The sequence below is a fragment of the Corvus brachyrhynchos genome, unplaced genomic scaffold (genome assembly GCF_000691975.1).
Source record: "Corvus brachyrhynchos isolate BGI_N302 unplaced genomic scaffold, ASM69197v1 scaffold34, whole genome shotgun sequence".
NCBI classification, from domain to species: Eukaryota; Metazoa; Chordata; class Aves; order Passeriformes; family Corvidae; genus Corvus; species Corvus brachyrhynchos.
In genome coordinates, this window is record NW_008238126.1 from 7,548,051 (window position 1) to 7,565,553 (window position 17,503).

At 42.0% G+C, this 17,503-nt stretch overlaps 1 protein-coding gene across 11 annotated transcripts in view; it reads left to right on the top strand.

The window, feature by feature from the left end:
* FGGY (FGGY carbohydrate kinase domain containing) overlaps positions 1-17,503 on the top strand; it is a 257,963-nt gene that overhangs the window by 226,218 nt on the left and 14,242 nt on the right. For 10 of the 11 annotated variants that reach the window (XM_017733516.1, XM_017733509.1, XM_017733512.1 and 7 more), the window contains one exon: positions 947-1,041. In XM_017733516.1, coding sequence (XP_017589005.1) covers positions 947-1,041 — 95 coding nt within the window. Of the gene's footprint in view, positions 1-946; positions 1,042-17,503 lie in introns of those variants that run through there. The other variant, XM_017733514.1, reaches the window with a different exon arrangement.

Consider the following 17,503-nt stretch of genomic DNA (forward strand, 5'->3'; position numbering starts at 1 on the left):
TGCTCCCACCCCTGTGTTTGCATCATCGTTCACTGAATGACATTATCTCAGTGCTGGAAATGGAGACACATGCCAAATACTGCAGGAATATTTAATTTTTCAGCTTAGTGAGGATAAGCATCTGAAGTGCAGCTAGAAAAGTATTTAGATTTATGCTGTGTGTTTAGATTTTTCAGGAGAATTAAGAAAGCAGGCTGATTTTTACTAGTTTTTTTAGCCTTTTCCTGCCTTTCTTTACAGTTGTGAAACAGGTCTTAGAAAATTCTGCATAAACCAAGGGAAAATATGTTCACTATAGTACCCATGGGTGATGAAATGCTAGTTTTTAATTCTACTTCAGAATATATATTGTTTGCTTGTTCTTCCAGTGTTTTAATTTGGTTTTTGAGTATCTTGCACAATTTGGAAGGCAAGATTTCTCTTATTATTTCATACATAGCTTGAGAAGGTTTGCTACTCATATTTTCATGTCTTCCAGCAAAACCAGACTGGCTTTGTTGGCTGTATGTTTAAAACCAAACACAAACAATCTTTTTTTGTTTGTTGCAAAAGAAATAAAAAGGAGACCGCCTTGTTTTCCCCTCCAGGTCAACTTTTAATAGGCACGTGGGTTTGGAGGGTGTGGGTAACAGGTTTATACCAAGCCCTTTGAGTGAGATAAAAAGCCAGTGTCAAAGATCTGGGGGGTTGGGGTTTTTTGTGTGCTTTATGTTCTGCATTAATATTTTGCTAAAATGATTTTATTTAAATGCTGCATTTTTCTTGGAGCCTGGAACCACAGAGCAGAGAGATTTACATTAATCTACAGCAGGATGTAGCTCTGAATGGGGTTTTGAGGAATGGTTTTCAAGCCCTTTTTGATTCCTTTTTTGTTTGTCTTTTTTGGTTTTAATTATTTATGGAGCTGCTGTGTTCCCTAACAGAGGCCTGGCTCTTCCCTTTGCAGGCAAGCCTGTTGTGCTGTCCAAAGAAGTGGAGTCTGTTTTGGTGGGTGCTGCTATTCTTGGAGCTTGTGCTTCTGGGGATTTTGCATCTATCCAGGTATGCAGTGCCTGATTTTATGTCATTTTTTTGTTCAGTTTTAATGTTTTTTGTTCAGTTTTAATGTGTTTTACACCTTGACTTTTGGCACCACGCAGAGACCTTAATCCAAGTGGAAAAGTTTGTCCCTTCCATAGAGCCAGACAAGAGCCAGCATTGCTTTCTCTCCACCCTCTGTGTAACTCCAGATGTTCCTTAGATGCACTGAGGATCAATTTGTCTTTGGACTATGGGGACAAGTGTAGAAGCTGCTGTGTATGAAGTTAGCCCATGTAATTTTACAGGCAGAACAGGGAATTTGGCAAGGCTCTGATCCGGCACGAGGGTCACACTTTCATCTCAGTTACATTTGTCCTACTTTCCTTCCTTCGTATTGAGGAATGTTAAACATAAGAAGCACCATAGCATTATTTATGCAGTAAAAAATAACACATCTTAGCTCTTGTCTTGCCTCCAGTGAATGCAGAGTTAATAATGAGGATGGAATTTCATGTTCATTCATGTTATTTCAGTCCATTAACAGCTGCAAAAGTAGCAGTGAGGCTTTTCTTTTCAGTGGATCAGTCAAAGCATGACTTAGCTGCATTTATACAAACAACAGTGGCATCAGAAACCCAAAGAAGGGTCTGATTGTCCCAAATCATGCCTGTTTTCCCACCTGACAATCCCATAAGCCATGTCCTCTCCTCATGCTGCACAAGGACACTGAAGAGCACAATGCAGTTGGACAGAATGATTTATCAGGATGGTCCCTAATACATTTGTTGCATTTTTCTTTATAACATCGAGCACAGATTTTTGTAGACGAATTTTTGCACAAAAGCTGATCTGGAGATACTTTGTGAATAGGGAGGTCAGCTCCCTGACCTGATTAAATTGGTGCAGTTCCACTGGAATCAATAAACAGCTCAACATAAGCCGAGGAGCTGGGCTGTGCTTGGCACTTCTCCAAATGGGAATATTCTACAGTGCTATGTAGGTTAGCAGGAAGAGCAGTTTCCTTTCATAAGAATGTTTCCATTAAAATGAATCCCATTGCAGCAGATACAGAGTGCAACATGTATGTCTGTGTGCAGTAGTTCCAGTGCTTGTAAGGAGACCTTGCTCTGATAAGTGGAATTTCAGTAGCAGCTTTCAGTGACAGGACTTCATATTTAATTCTTACTCTTCTGTTAGTCTTCTGCCTTCAAACACATTTTTCATTCCAAGTCTAGGATGTTTTCCACTGCTGTACAATAACTGCAGGTCTCAAAACTGATTTTATTAAGTCTGTTTTTATCAACATTAGAAAAAGCTAATGCTGTGAAGTTTTCTGTGTTGCATTTTATTCAATTTTTGTGTATTCACTTACCTTTAGTTTTTAACCCTGCCCTTTTATATAAAAATATTTCATAAGAATATCCAGTAATTTCAGAACAGATATGAATATTTTAAAAATAATTTAGCTACTTGGGATCACAAAGGAGAGACTGAATACATTTATTTTAGGGACAGGGAAGTGTAAATGTGTATCTACCATTGCAGTTCAATAACCTCCCTGACATTTATTTTTGTAGCACATCTTCCAAAACTACCCTTTCTTAGAGGTGCTGCTGCAAACATTCAGCATCTTTGTAGACTTTGCAAATACAGGTTATTACCTCTCCTCTAATAGATGGTTTGTGCTTAATTGCAGTGCTTTCCAAAGCTCTTTGTTTGCTCAGTGTAATAGTAAAGGAGAAAACTGTGGGTTTTTTACAACCTCTCTCCTTATGTCTATGGGTTTTTGAGGGGGATTTTTTACTGTATTTTTCCCAGTCGCTGGTCACATTTCTCAGAACAATTTTTGGGCATTTCCACTCAGTGTCAGAATCAGAATGTTTAAAAGCTCCCTGGTTTTTATGGGTTGGCTGTTCTCCACTTTCTAAAACTCAAGCAGTTTTAGGACAGCTTGGAAGCAGCACCCAAATCTGGATCCTTCAAAATCACTTTTGCTAATCTTAGTCCAGCTTTACCATGCTCTGCTGACAGGAGCATTGGCTGCTGCCAGACAGTGAAACCCACCAGGGATGCTGAATCTGAGGGAATGTGCATCCTGTAGGGATTTGGGGCATGGGGCAGCCAGGTCAGAGCAGCTGCCTCACTCAGAATCTGGACACAAAGGCAAGATCCTCAAACTCTACCAGGACATCCTGTTCAGCAGAGGAAAGACAAGATGGGTCATCTAGGGAAGAGCCAACTCTATGGTAACCTTATGGAATAATCAGAGTTAGGCTTTATTTAACTTAACAGGTAAGAAATGCCTTGGAACTGGGGGGTATTTCCTGGGGTAGGGCTGTGGCTGTGGTGTTTGCTGTACTCTCATCCTCCTGCACAGTCCTGGTGCTTAGTCCTGTGGTGTCCCATCCTTGGGGCTTGCAGATGGGGAAGCACCTGCTTCAGAGGATGGTTTTTCCAAGGACAGGCAGTCACTCACCACACATGGCTGGTGATGCTTCCAGCCAGAAGCACACATGGGACAGCAGGAGCCTCACCCTGACCTGTCTTGGGCAGTGGGTCATAGTGGCTGGAACACTAAAGAGCTTGTCCTTTATCCTCTCAAGTTTATTCTCAAAGAAACAAGCAGCAACATGCCTCCTGCCTCTTCTCCCTTCCCATACTCCAGCTCTTTGAACAATTCAGCATTTTGTTCTAATCCTCAACTTTCACGTATTTTTCTTCATATTTCAAGTGATCGGTGCAAATTTTTCCATGCTTTCTGCTGAATACATCTGTATTAGCACCAAAATTCTCAGTGTGCTGAGCCTTTATGGAGAAGCCTTGGTAATGAAGGTTAGCACAAAAGCTGTGACCAGACAGGTTAATTTGCAAGCTCCTAGAGTGGATTGAGAAGTTCAAGCCCCTTGAAGCTGCAATTTCATCTTTAGGTAATTCTATCAAGGGAAGATTTATAACCTCCATCTCTCAGGCCTGGTCACCATATGTTGTTGCTTCAAAGAATGTTGACTTCCCTATTTTCCTCTTCATTTACTCTCCCTGCATTTTTCTCCGCTGTGGTAAAACAATTGGTCTATCCAAAAAGAAAAAAAAACATTCAGTGTGGTGAGTTCTTCCCCATTTCATCTCTTGGTTATTTAGTCTCTAGAAACTCCAGAAAGGGGAGAAAATCCTCTGAATTCCTTCTTGGTTTATCTTTTAATTTGCCCCTACAAATGCTGCACACTTTTTCTCTGAGTAGTTTTGTGGGAGCTCTAACACAGCCTGGCTGGGCCCCAGCAGACAGTGCTGTGGAAAACAGTGTGGCATAAAGATTTTTGAAATATAGACTGTATTTTTGGGGGTTGGATTTTTGAAATACGTGCTGCATTGAATGAAATTACCTTAACGTTGCTAGCTTAGATGGGTCAATTTATTGGTTCTAGCCATTCCTTTCATGCTGAGCAGCAGGATCCTGCTTTTCTATGGGATTGTTTCTATAGTAAAATTATAGTTTCCGGTTTAGCCAGCCAGCAATTCCTCCTCAGTAAAAATGTTCAATAAATAAATGTCAAAGTTTCCAGTATATCCTCGTTACTCTGCCCCACTCGTACGTAATTGAAAATGGGAAGAAGGTGCTGTTTGATTTGGCAGTCATCCAGCTAATTTTTTTTGTTGGATAGCCCACTCTTCGGGACAAAGCTGTACACCAGGGAACAGGATTATTGCCTTATAAAACCCTGCAGCCCACTGACTATTCCTTAATTGCGTATTAAAGCAATTAATAAAATTACCTGTATGGAACCAGATTACCAGATTTATTTTGGATATGCTGCATTCATGTGGGACATTGTTACTTGCCAGCAAGGGAGAGAAGAAACTCTGATTTTCTGCAATGCATTTTGTTGGTCACTCTGTAACCAGCTTTCTATGAACATTTTTGCTGTGAAACACTGAGGTAGAATTTAGAATCTACATGACTACAAGATTTTTCAGGTATCAAATTGACTTTTAAGGGAGGTTTATTCTTTCCTTTGTTGGTGTTGGTTGTTATGCAAGTTGTTGGTATATCCTGCAAAAAGATAGGGAAAAGCTTTTTCATTGTTTCTTTGTTTCTACAAAAGAAGTGTGTAAAATGAGCTGGATTCTATAGGAAGAGGTGTTAGGTAATTATTTCATGTGGATTAGCTGGATTCTTTAGCAGCAGTAGCAGTTGAGCAGGCGAAGGACTCCTGGGTCCAGTCTGCACCCCTGGAAGCAGCCCCAGGAGCCGTGAGGATCGTGGTCCCCTGGCTCGGAGTCTGTGGACTGTATTGCAGGTGGGAGTTGAAGTTAAGGTGGTGCAGGGAAATAATTCACTCACAACTCTGTACTAAAGGAGCCTGGAGGAGTTTTGTTTGTGCACTGCTGGGTTTTGCTTCATTTAACAGATATCTTCTTTCAGTTGTCTCAGGATGATGTTGGGTGGTAGAGCACAGAGGGAAAAATCAAATAACAAACCCCACAGATAGCACAAGTTTTCTGAAGATCAGCCAGGAAGAACATATGATACATGGTGTGTTTGCCTTGTAACAATTAAAGTGTTACAGACAGTTGTGAATGTAAAGAAGTTCCTGAGTACAATTAGTCCACAACCTTGGTAATGGACCAACTGGCAATGGGGAAGAGACAGCATTTCATAAGAACACCCATAAATAGTACTGGGACATATTCAACTTTTGTGCTGACAGAACTGAAGGGGGTTAGGCCATTTCCATTTCTGGATCAGGCCATTTCTGGTGTAATTTTGTTCCACTTCAGTGGACGCACTGCAGTTGATGATCTGATCCTCTATTCCTCTTCCAAAGCATTACCTGTCAGGCCATGGATTGAAATTCATACAAGCGTCTCGTGATTTCCATATTTTCAAAGGCAAGGACTGAGTGGAAGATCAGGGAAGGGATAAGTTTTTCCTTAGAAATGGTAATAACTTGGGAAATCAAAAGAGGAAATAAAATGACTTCTCCCTGTTGGGTTCGGGAATGTTGCCTTCCCTCATCTCATTAAAAATTTAAAGCACTCTTGTTTTTGAGCAGGGTGAATTAGTAATTAAGTGCTATAATCAACTTGTGTAAACATAATATTGAAGGAGAACAGCAAATTAATCATTTTGTTGGCTTGCCTTACCTAATTAATGCACCTTTTAGCAAAGGCCTTTCTGCCATTTTGGTTTTTTTATCCCGTTCCCTTAATCAGAGGATTTTGGAAAGGCAGAGGAAGGAGATGGTTTTTCTTAGGCACCATGATGTACACAAGGAGTGTGTTAAGGTGCTGTGACCTTGCCTTCCTTTCCTTCAAGAGCTCCAAATCTGGGCATGTAGAGTTTGAGCCCAAGGTTAAGTGGAGACCATCCTCGAGCAAAAAATAAAAAGCTTTTGCTTTCCAGGGTAGGCGTTGGCTGGTGTGGCCTCTTCTTCTAAGTGACTTTGAGAACCAAACTTTGTCATGTAAGATGCTCAATGGCTGTGGAGAATATTTACATCTAACCAGGCCTGGCTCAGGGCAGTGACTTGGCAGTAGAACTGAATCCCTTTACCTCTTTCCTTGGTGTTTTGACACTGAAATATGGCTTTCCCTAGCTGAGAGTGGTTTTTTTCCTTGTGTAATAAAGTTAGATTCAATATGGCATGCGTGAAACCACCGAGATACTGGCAATGCCTCTGGCTTTTGTATAGAGTCAGCTGCCTCCTTACCAGAAATCTTGAGAGAAATATAGATGAGAGAGAGAGAAATGAAAAGGCAGTGATTTGATGGCCACTGTCCAGTTCCTTGTGGCCTAGTGTTTATGGTACAAAGAGTGCCTTTTTAGTTAGCATATTTTGGCCTTACTGTCAGAAGTCTTTGCAGTGAGGGTAAAAAGCAGATGAATCACTACTACTCTTTTGCCCTAAGGATGATCCTTCTATATTAAAGCTGAGAAATAGAAATGTTGGTTTGTCTCTGCCAAGCACAGAATGAGCTTTCAATCAGTTTGAGAGTGTGACTTTTTTCACTTTCCAAACCACAATAAATATATAGAAACCTTTCTACTTTCTTTCAGCTGACTCCAGTGGACAGCATTTCCATGTGGCTGGAGTTCCTCTCTTGCTGGGAGTTAAATCACACACACAAACACCACCCTGTAGAGATCACACAGCTGAGATGTGGCTGTAGCTGCTCACACGATGCTTTCACAAAAGTGCTTAGAAAAGTACCCTCTGCCTTGTTGCTGTTTACTGACATGTGATACTGGTTGACATCTGTTGCCCTTCTCATTTGAGGTCTGTTTGCTTTACTAACTTTAACATTTCCACATTGCTGTGCTGCTGAAGTGCAGATACACAAATCTCCTTCAGTCCCCAAGGTCCTTTTATGAGAAGCAGAGCTGCCATCATTTGATATCATCCTGCTGGCTGCCTTTTATACTGCAGTGGAGAGAAATAATTCTGTTGCTGTGAAATGTATTTGGGGGAGTGCAATGTCCAGTGCTATATGTTGTCATACATTTGATGTATTATCAGATCAGTACATGCTGTGCAGTAGTGTTTAGTTCATTGTCACAGCAGATGATTTGTGGATATATGTTATATCACTTGAAATTATTACAGGTAAAAACTTGTCTAAGTGAATATTAAAGTTTGTCATAGCAGGTCATGTAGCTGCTGCAATGACAGATGATCTTAGTCCACAATCCTAATGCAGCATTCCCAGTCAATGTAAATCAGTGGTGCTCCAGGATTTCGGAGGAGTGACACCAGTTTACTCCAGTGCCCCAATCCAGTCAAGCACTGGGGTGCATCACCTGACTTTCAAGTAGGCAAGAAGTTCAGCTGAAGACAAACTGGACTGCCCGTGTGCTGAAGTACCCTACTGGATCAGAGCCCAAACAGGAATCTGACACAGTTCACTGGGAGATGACACATCTTGAGATGATAAAGGTGATTTGAGCAGATGGTTTCTGTTATTACCCCTTCAGGAACAAGCTGTGGATGCCACAGGTAATGGCATACAAAGGCTGTGTCTTTTGTTAAGTGCTGTCCTTTTTGTGGAAACTCAGCATGCTGCATTTGAAATGTCACGCAGTACACAAATGCTCAGATTTGGAATTTCTCAGTAACTGTTTAATGAGAGGGAAAGGCAGCTGCAGTGAGTCCATGTGATATATCAGCTATAACAGAACTGCCCATTTACAGGAGCTGAGTGTTTGGCACAGCTCTTCTAACAACCTCAGCAGTCCAGTACTTAGGGATGTGGCCTTGTTATTGCTCTGAAAGCAGAAATGAGCATGAAATACCACACTAATGAAATAAAACATGGCCTTTCATTTGGGCTTTGGTGGAAGGATATGGGGCACTGTGTGTTGGGATATCAGTGTGACTTCCCTGTTTATTAATCCTGGCTGAGACTGGTGATAAAGATTTTATTACCTATTTTTCACATTTACAAGGATGGACTGAAAAGGTAATGAAGACCTCTTGGAGGGAAACATGACACAAGAAATCTATTTAATCTGTCTTTATGCTGAAAGTGTAGCTGGCTTTGCACAGTGGCACAGCTCCACTGACTTCTCCCAAGTTCTGGGTCTTTCACACCCTGAATTACTGTGTTAGAAACAACCACATGTATGTGAATATAACCTCCTCTGTCTGTAGGATTAACACTTACATTGTCATGTCTTTCATCTTTTTAGAAACTCACATCAGCTGATGCTGGCAAAGAATAAGATGTAGTGTTTTGTTAGTCTGCACAAGTTGAGACTCTTATTAAACCAGTGGTATTTTTCTCATCTGTCAGTAAGCCCTGGACCTGGCAAGCAGGAGAAAAAATGCTGCCTGGAATAGTTCAGCTTCTGCTGCTGCGTATTTTTGTAACAAACCATGAAATGACCACAGTGGAGTTTTTCTAAGGAGATGTACAATTAGTTGATTTTTTTTTTTTCTTTTCAAGAAGAGTAAGATTAAGATCAGCTTGTAGAAGTTTAATAATATCACAACCTTACAGTTTTTCCAGCTTGCTGACCCTGTCTTTTCTTGAGGAAAACCATAAATATGAGGAAACCATAAATGTGTCTTTATAGTAGATAGATACTTTCTTAAAAGTGTACTCTGATCCTTCTCATTTCTATTTTAAGGACCAGTTTTACCCATGTGCTCAGACACACAGCTGAAGTCATTTGGACCTTGGACTCCCCTTCTGTCCAGGCCATTTAAGCAGGGAAAAGTGTGATAGCAATATTTTATAGGAAGGATGAGGACAAAGGAGGGTACCATGGATCTTTTGCAACTGTCAGTAGCCAAGAAGGTCCTTTTCAGAGTGTGTCTTGCTTAAATGATGTTTGGGATGTCAAACAAGTTAAAGTCTCTCTGCCCTCACCTCTTCAGTAGCTGAGGAGAAAAACCTTCAAGTTATGCACTGGAGAATTGGAAACTCAATCTGGCTACATTGTGAGATTAATTTTCCATCTGGGATTTGCACTCTTGCTATGTCAGCACAGGGATCAGGCTGTTCCGTGGCAAAGCACGAGCATGTGGAGTCACAGCACTGTCTGAAATGCTTGAATGTTTTTCACACTAAAGTTTTTGAAGGACATTATGATCACTTAGTTGTGGGATTTGGTGCAACTAGTTCAGACCACTAGGACATACTTTCGCTACCCTATATTTGAAAAAGTTTTGTGTTTTACATATACTGTGTTATCCTTGATCCTAAAGATGTCTAGGGGGGTTTGTTTCTTAACATTTCCTCTCTCGGTATAGTTTAACAGGACTGTTTACTATCTCAGAGTGCCCAGTACATTTTATTGTGGTTAACAGTAAAGACATTTTTCTTTATTCCCTTTCATATAATCATGGATCTGAAATGGTGAAGGAGAGATCCCCTAACATTTATTAGACGGCAGCTGCTTTTTACACTTACTGTCTTTCCTCAGAATTGGAATCCTATTTTCATTCTCTTTTTTTTGTTCAATCATATGTTCTTATTTCCTTGGTTTCTTAGATACAGACATATAACAACTGTTCCCAACCCTTTCCTTCTTGTTTTGAAGCAACTTTTCACATGTCCTGTGCTTAAAATTTCTGAGGCACAGTTTGAAGTTGGGCAGTGAGATATAGAGAATCCATATGAAATTTCTTCATGGCTCTGTTTTGTTTTTATTGGGACAAGTGTCCACATAATGAGTAGCAAGACCATAATTGTCACTCTTGAGGGAAGTAAAGGCAGAAAGCCTGACCACCAAGTGGGCATGGAAAAGCCTGACTTGCAGATTTTTGCACAAAGATATTCCTCCAGATGAGGCTTGAAAAACATTGGGAGAGCACAAACGGGGAGAACTGCTGTGTCCATCTCTTGCTGTGCCTTATAAGTGCACAGCAAAAGCAAGTGGGGTTGTTGTCTTAGGAATGATTTATGGGGCATGTACTCAATGTGTAGCATTCCTGGGAGCTGCATTCCCCTGAGCATCACTGACCCTCAGTACAGAAATACCTCCTGACCCATGCAGGGCCTGTTTGTGTGAGCACCTGCTGTTTGCCACGCAGCTTCCAGAGAGTCCTTTGCCAGGTAGAGGTTTTAGTGTGGGTGTGGGAGCTCTGGGGAGAGCACATTTTTTGGGCAAGGAGCAGAGTAAAGGGATGTGGCAGTGGAGCCCTCTCTAATGAGGGATGTTTAGATCTTACCCTGTCACTTCTTTGGGAGATTGGGAAGCACAGGGACCCTCAAGGGAGAACACTCTGGAAAATAAACCAACTTCTAATCAATATTTTTTCCTTTGAAGAGTGTCTGCATGAGAGGCATATATAGGAGTGCTGTACCATCATCCAGCCCACCCTCTCCTTCCCAAAACTCTGGGGTGGATGGTGATAACACATCACATGTGGAAGGTGCCTTCATTGCCCAGCCCTGTAGCACAAACACCTTGGATATATTCAGCAAAATACTGCTGAGTTTTGTAGCCTTTAGACTCCCTTTGCTTTCAAAATGTCTGGTAAGACTTGCTTTTTGCCTAATTTTCCCAGATTGGTGGCGTTCTCTATGTTGCTGTGAAATCACTCATTTCTGTTAACTTTAAGTTGTTCAGGTATTGAATGCTGTATCTTTAGACAAGACCGAGGGAAGCAGCTTGTGCGTCTTCCAGCAGATAAATGGGATGTGTGTTAGGCTCTAGGTTGGGACCTGGCACTTAGCTTAGGTGTGGGAGGTGAGTAATGGCCCTAAAGATGCTAAGCTGTGTGAAGCCCTTCTGATAAATGGGGCCTTTTTGTGATGAGCTCTCCTCACGTTCCTGGATTGGTTGGCATAAAAGCTTTGAACATACAAGCACATTACTCATTATTTACTGGTTGTGGTTGCAAGGTTGTTTAATTTTGCAATAGTCCCATCTAAGGGATGATTCTTGCATTGCATGAAGGGAGACTAAGCAAGATTCACTTTTTTGTTTGCTTTGTGTGACTTTGCCCCGTAGATATTCAGCATGTTTGCCATAAGACACAAAATGTCAAACTTGTGGCTTTCTGGACATGGACACTCATCCCAGAGGAGAACCAGGCATGGAAAGAGAATAAAGATAGGTGTGGGAGAGAATGGGGCTTTTCTCTTTCAGCACTAAATTCCCAATAGCCACCATCTCCCTCTCCCTGCTCCCACTCTGATGTTGTTTATTTTTTTCTCTTGTATTTTTGCCTGTCATTTGTGCTTCTCTTTTGTTCAGTAGTTTTCACTTTTTCTTTTTTCCCATTGTTGATCCTTCTTCTCTTCTCTTCTCTTCTCTTCTCTTCTCTTCTCTTCTCTTCTCTTCTCTTCTCTTCTCTTCTCTTCTCTTTTCTCTTTCCTCTCCTTCAGTTCTGTCTCCCTCTTCCCAACTCTTTCCACATCTCAGTTCCTTACCCATGTTCTCAGATAATGAAAAGCAAAGAGTAAGGGATGGACTGTGGCTCATTCAGTGCTGATCCCTCACCTCTGGTCCCCTCTCGAGGCTTGCAGGACATCAGTAAAGCCTCGTGGCATGTCCTCTGTTTTATGGGCACAGCATATGCACAGAGCACTGACTGGGCTGTGCCAGTGTTCTTGGACTGGAAGAGGGGAGATTTATTATGGCACTGATCACAGTGCTAAAATAAACTGCCCTCCCTCAGCAAGAGGAATAGGAGTTTGTAAATGCCAGCATTTTATACACAAACTGAAGGACAGGGCTGAGGGAGCCAGCTGCCCAGGTTAGCTGTTCAGGATCTGAACATGGCAAGGCTTTAAAAGCAGAGAGTCAGAAGAAGTCATTTATATTAAAACAAACTCTGTCATGAGTCATTTGACTTCTTTTTCTCTTACACACATAGTTTATGTCCCAGGCCTTCTAAGGCCTGGGTAACATCTGATACTCTTTAGGCTGAGCCGGCTCTAATAGGAGTGGGATCCTGCTTCCACTTACACTGTACCACTTAGAACTCTATTTAATTTGAGTCTTGTGTTTACAGGCTGTAACTGTTACTTATTTGTCATTTTTATGGTAATAAAAAGATTGTTTGTCTGTGATTCAGTCCTTGCTGTGCTGTTGAATAGGTCTGTGTCCTTCAGCAGCAGCAGAGGAAAAGAGGAGCTTTTGCTTTTGGCCTCATTCATTTTTCTCATGCACCTTCAGTCAGGCAGGAGGAGGATGCAGGTCCTTCCCATCCCTCCCAATCACTGTCTCAGTCTGTTGATTCCAGCAGAGCATCACTCTACATTTTTCACACCATTTGCAATGAGCTGAATGTGATTTTTCTTCCCTTCTCCTTCAAAAGAGCCAACACCAAAGTGTACCCTGTCTGCAAAATACAGCTTTGTCTCCTTTACAATTTTTCTTATTTTTTCATTCCCTCCTTTGTCTCATCCCTTCTGATCCCAGGTTTTTGTTTAAACATTTTTACCAGGTGCAAAAAATAGTTAATTGCAGGTAGGAGATGTGAAAGGTGTATGAATTCAAGTCTTGTTCCCTGCTTGTGCCAAGGCCTATAGAGACTTGAAAGGGGAGAATGAAACACAGACAAAGGGCAGGAAAGCTTTGTCCCACTCCAGAGTTTACAGGGAAAGGGTTCAACCCGGCATCCAGCTTCCCTGGGCAAGGATAACCCTCAGGCCCCCCTGCTAAAAGAGGCTGCACCTTAATTAAGAGCATGACTCTTGTTCCCTCTAGTGGCTAATTACACAGCATCTCTCACACCAGAGTGTCCTTCCACTGCCTTCCTGCTTCCCTGCCCAATTTTCCTCCCATCCACAGTTTTTAAAAAATGTTTTGTAACTGTCTCAGTTTCTCCAAATGATGGCATTTGCCATTCTTTGGATTGTGCCTTCAGAAAGCTGGGAACTCTCCCGTGGATAGATAAAACCCAACAGTAGGGTTTAGGGCTGGAGAGGTTTTTGCTCATATTCCACCCATGCAGAATCTTTCTGCAGCGTTACCAGGAAGGGTTAAGGAAAAAGGGCTTTTCTTGGTTTATCAGCATCCCTGCTCCTATTGTAATTCCTTAAGTCTGACCAGATATGGATGTCCAGAACTGTTGGACGCCTCAAATCCCAGGCTTGTTTCATGTCCTGGAGATAAGGAGTGAGTTGCCTGGCTTTGCAGATCAAACACATACCATGTAAAATGTAGTGCAGTATTTCCTAGGGACACAGGACAAAATCTGTGTGTGCCAAAGGAGTTCTTCTTACGGCTTGGTAATGGGACATACTCTGTGCTAGTTCAAATTGACACGAGCTACTGCAGCATCAAGTTCTTCTGAGTGTAAATAAAAGAATTTTGCAATGAGAAAACAATCTGTGTTACCTAACTTGAGAGGCAGAGTCCATAGACTTTATTCCCACCTGAGCCACTGACTTTGTCTGTGACTTCGGCCAAGTTGTGTAACTTTGCTCTTCATCCTCCTGATTTGTGAAGCAGATCTGGTGATGTTTACAAACCTCAGAGGAGGGGTTCATGGTTGTATTAAAGTGATAGAACAAAAAGTGCAAAGAAAATCTATGATGATGCTAAAGGTGTTTCTCTGGTGGATTAAAATAAGTCAGAATGGAAAGGTTGTAGATTAACAATGCAGTTACACATAATTGGAACATCTTTTGACTTCTGAATCTTACCTTAGAACTGCAGTTTATTATTGTGTAAATTTTCATTGCTGTGATATGGAAGATGGCCTATACACCATGGCATGGTTACAGTTCTGATGTTTATATTGGTTTTTAGTATTTACAGCATTCAGGACATTTAAAGATTGTGTTGTGCATCTGCACAAAAATGCACTTCATATGCAGAATTCTTGTTTTTAGAGAATATTTGGGCCAGAATGGGAGACCACATCCTTTAAAGCACAAATTCACTCAGGGTTTGGATTGGCAATTGCTTAGGAACAGCAAAGGCTTATTCCAGATCGACATTTTCATTCCCAGCCTGAAGCTTTAGGTAACTAGTGCTGTGCCCAACACATAACTGAGGTGCTCTTTTTGCTCAAGTATGGAGCCTTCAAACTGCAGTTGTAGACATTTCTGGAGACTTCTGAAAATCAGATGTTGTCCTTTTTTACCTGCAGTGGGACCAGGATTAGCAGAAACAACAGATGCATCTTGCATTGCTGAGCATTTTCTGAGGTGCATCTGAAACTGATTTGTGGCAGGCCAGTAACCCAATGAGCGTAATGTAAAACATCCAGCAGGGTAAGACCTCCTCCTTAGAACTGTATCCTTTTTCTTGCATGCCTGGGTTGCATTTTTTTAAATTAAGTTACTGCATTGTAGAATGATCCACATTCCTTTATTCCTGTAAAAATGGAATGACTGACAGCTTTTCATTGCACATGCTCCTACTGTTTGTTGGGAGAGGAGGGGGCAGGATGGGATCCTACCAAATGTTTTAAATATTATAAATAGAGAAAGATTGTTGAGCATGAGAAAATGGCTTCTTACGAGGGGTTTAGTTAGATCTGTTGCTGATCCAGTCTGATCTTACATAGATTTTCACTAATTATTCCAATGTCAATAACCAAGCCAGAGCAGAACAATGGATAAGTGTGTTTAGAAAGGTGTGCAGTAAAAGTCAGACTTCGATCAGATAAAAGAAATTTAATATCTTTCCATCCATTCTAGACTTGTCACAGCCAAAGAAATACCTTTGAACAAAAACTAGTTGGTTTTTTTCAGATTTGCTGCATTAAGCAATTTCCAAAGTACAGAATTGCTGCTAATGGAAAAGCTAAACAAATCTGGGATTTTGAGCTAGTGGAGTGTTCATGCAAGTGATTAGGCTGTACAAAAGGAGCATTCATCTTGAAATGACAGATAAGTGCTAAGGACAGGACTGAAAACTGTAAATATGTTAGCACTTTAAGCGAGAGCACAGCTTCAGCACTTGTGAGACTCATCAGCTGCTGTAAACAATATGGATCTTTGAGCTGATCTCTGCCGAGATCTCAGCACATCAGATAATGATAGAGTTGTTCATTTTTGCTTCTTCTGTTCTGGGTTTTTTTTCCCTTTCAGAAAGTACTTTCTGCAAAGAGCAGGTCTGTGGTGCTGCCAGCACACACTCACCTCCCTCGTGGAGCAGCTGCTGTGGGGAGCAAAGGACAACCCCAGAGCCAGGCTCTGCCTTTCCCCAGCTCTGCTCCAGTGAGGAACAGAATGTGCAGCTGCACTGCCACTCTGCTCGCAGGGCTGTGCCCCCACCCAGGCTGGGGAAGGCTCTTTGAGCTCCTCCAGCCTCAGTTCACAGTCAGGACACTTCTCCAAGTGTGATTTTAAAAGGAAGTGTTCAGGTGGTGGCAGCAGTTTCTCCTGTGGGGTTTTGCAAAGTGTTATCAGTGACTGAGCTGTGACAGTGGAGCATTTCGTGTTGGGAAAGCTGCATACGATAGAAATTAATTTGAAACCAGTAAATCCCCTTTGCAGAGGACACAATAAAAAGCTGGCATCCCACCATAGCTCTCAACACTCACTGACCTCGCTGAGGTTCTGCTCAGTGACCTACAAGTGAAAAGCTCCATGAGCCATTTGGGCCTCTGCTATTCATCTCTTTTCCCAGCTTGCTGTCTTTAAATAAAAGGAAAGATCCTCGGCAGCTAAATCCCCTTTGCAGAGGACACAATAAAAAGCTGGCATCCCACCATAGCTCTCAACACTCACTGACCTCGCTGAGGTTCTGCTCAGTGACCTACAAGTGAAAAGCTCCATGAGCCATTTGGGCCTCTGCTATTCATCTCTTTTCCCAGCTTGCTGTCTTTAAATAAAAGGACAGATCCTCGGCAGAAGGAATTGGCTCAGTTCTTAGGATCAGCTGAATCGTGAAGCACAAAGTGGTTTTTCTTCAGTTGTGTCCCACACTGGCCAGATTTTCCTCTTGAGTGTTTGGTATTAATCTAGTGGTGTTAGTGATTCTTGTGGAATACATGAGGAAATGAGGTGAAGAAGCTCCACAGGATCACAGAATATTCCGAGTTGGATGGACCCACAAGGATGATCAAGTCCATCTCTTAAGTGAAAGGCTCATATGGGGATCAAACCCACACCCTTGGGATTATCAGCACCTTGTTCTGACCAGCTGAGCTGATCCCAGGGCTTGTGTGACCTGTCCAGGGTTAAAATTCCAGAGCCAATGAATCCAGTGAATACAGTTATGGAAGGTGTGCTGGGAAGAGCTTTTCCTCATAAGCACTTCAGGAGCTGTGGCTTAGGAATGTCTCACTGAAGTGACTGAAGGGGCAAGGTTTGCTTGGAAGCAGGAGCCACAAGGTGCAGCTCACTGAGGGCTTCTTAAAAAGCTGGGAAAATAGGATGGGATAGCAAAGTAAAAGGAGGAATGGTGACTGGCTGGGTGTTGGAAGGTGAGAACATCCCTCTGGAATGATTTGGTGTTGTTTGCCTTTCCTGAAGATAAAAAGGACGGCTTATAAACAAGCTCCCCAAGCTTCCCACCTGGCCAAAACTTGGAGGTGGGAAGGTGGAGACTCTCTCAGGAGCTCAGCATTCAGAGAAGCCCTGGGCAGGATGGTGCTGTGTTGGACCTCAGGCTGTGACCAGCCCAGCTCTGGTGCCACTGGTGCCTTGCTCCTACAGCAAATGCACTTCTAATTCCAACTGGGATGTTTGCAGACAGAACCAGCCTTTGTTTTGGGCACGGGCAATTAGAAAATGTGCTCTTTTTCTATTTGCCAAATGAATACAAATGCTTCCTGAGAACATCTGCTCAGGAAAAAGATGCCTGAGATACCTTTAAAAACTCCTGCTGGCAGTGCTGGGTGACAGGTTTGGATTTGCTCAGTAACAGAGGTTATGGAATATTACTGTAATCAGAAGCTCTTTATGGCTCTGGGGCAGGTGGGAATAAGTAGCCCTTGGGTTTGGTTTTGTATTGAAAAATGTCAGCTAGAGTGGTGATAAGGGTAACCTGACATTTGCCAACAAGGATAGTTTCTTCCAAATTAATTCGTTCAAGTTGGTGCCTACAGGTTTTCTGTGCAATAAGTGTGAT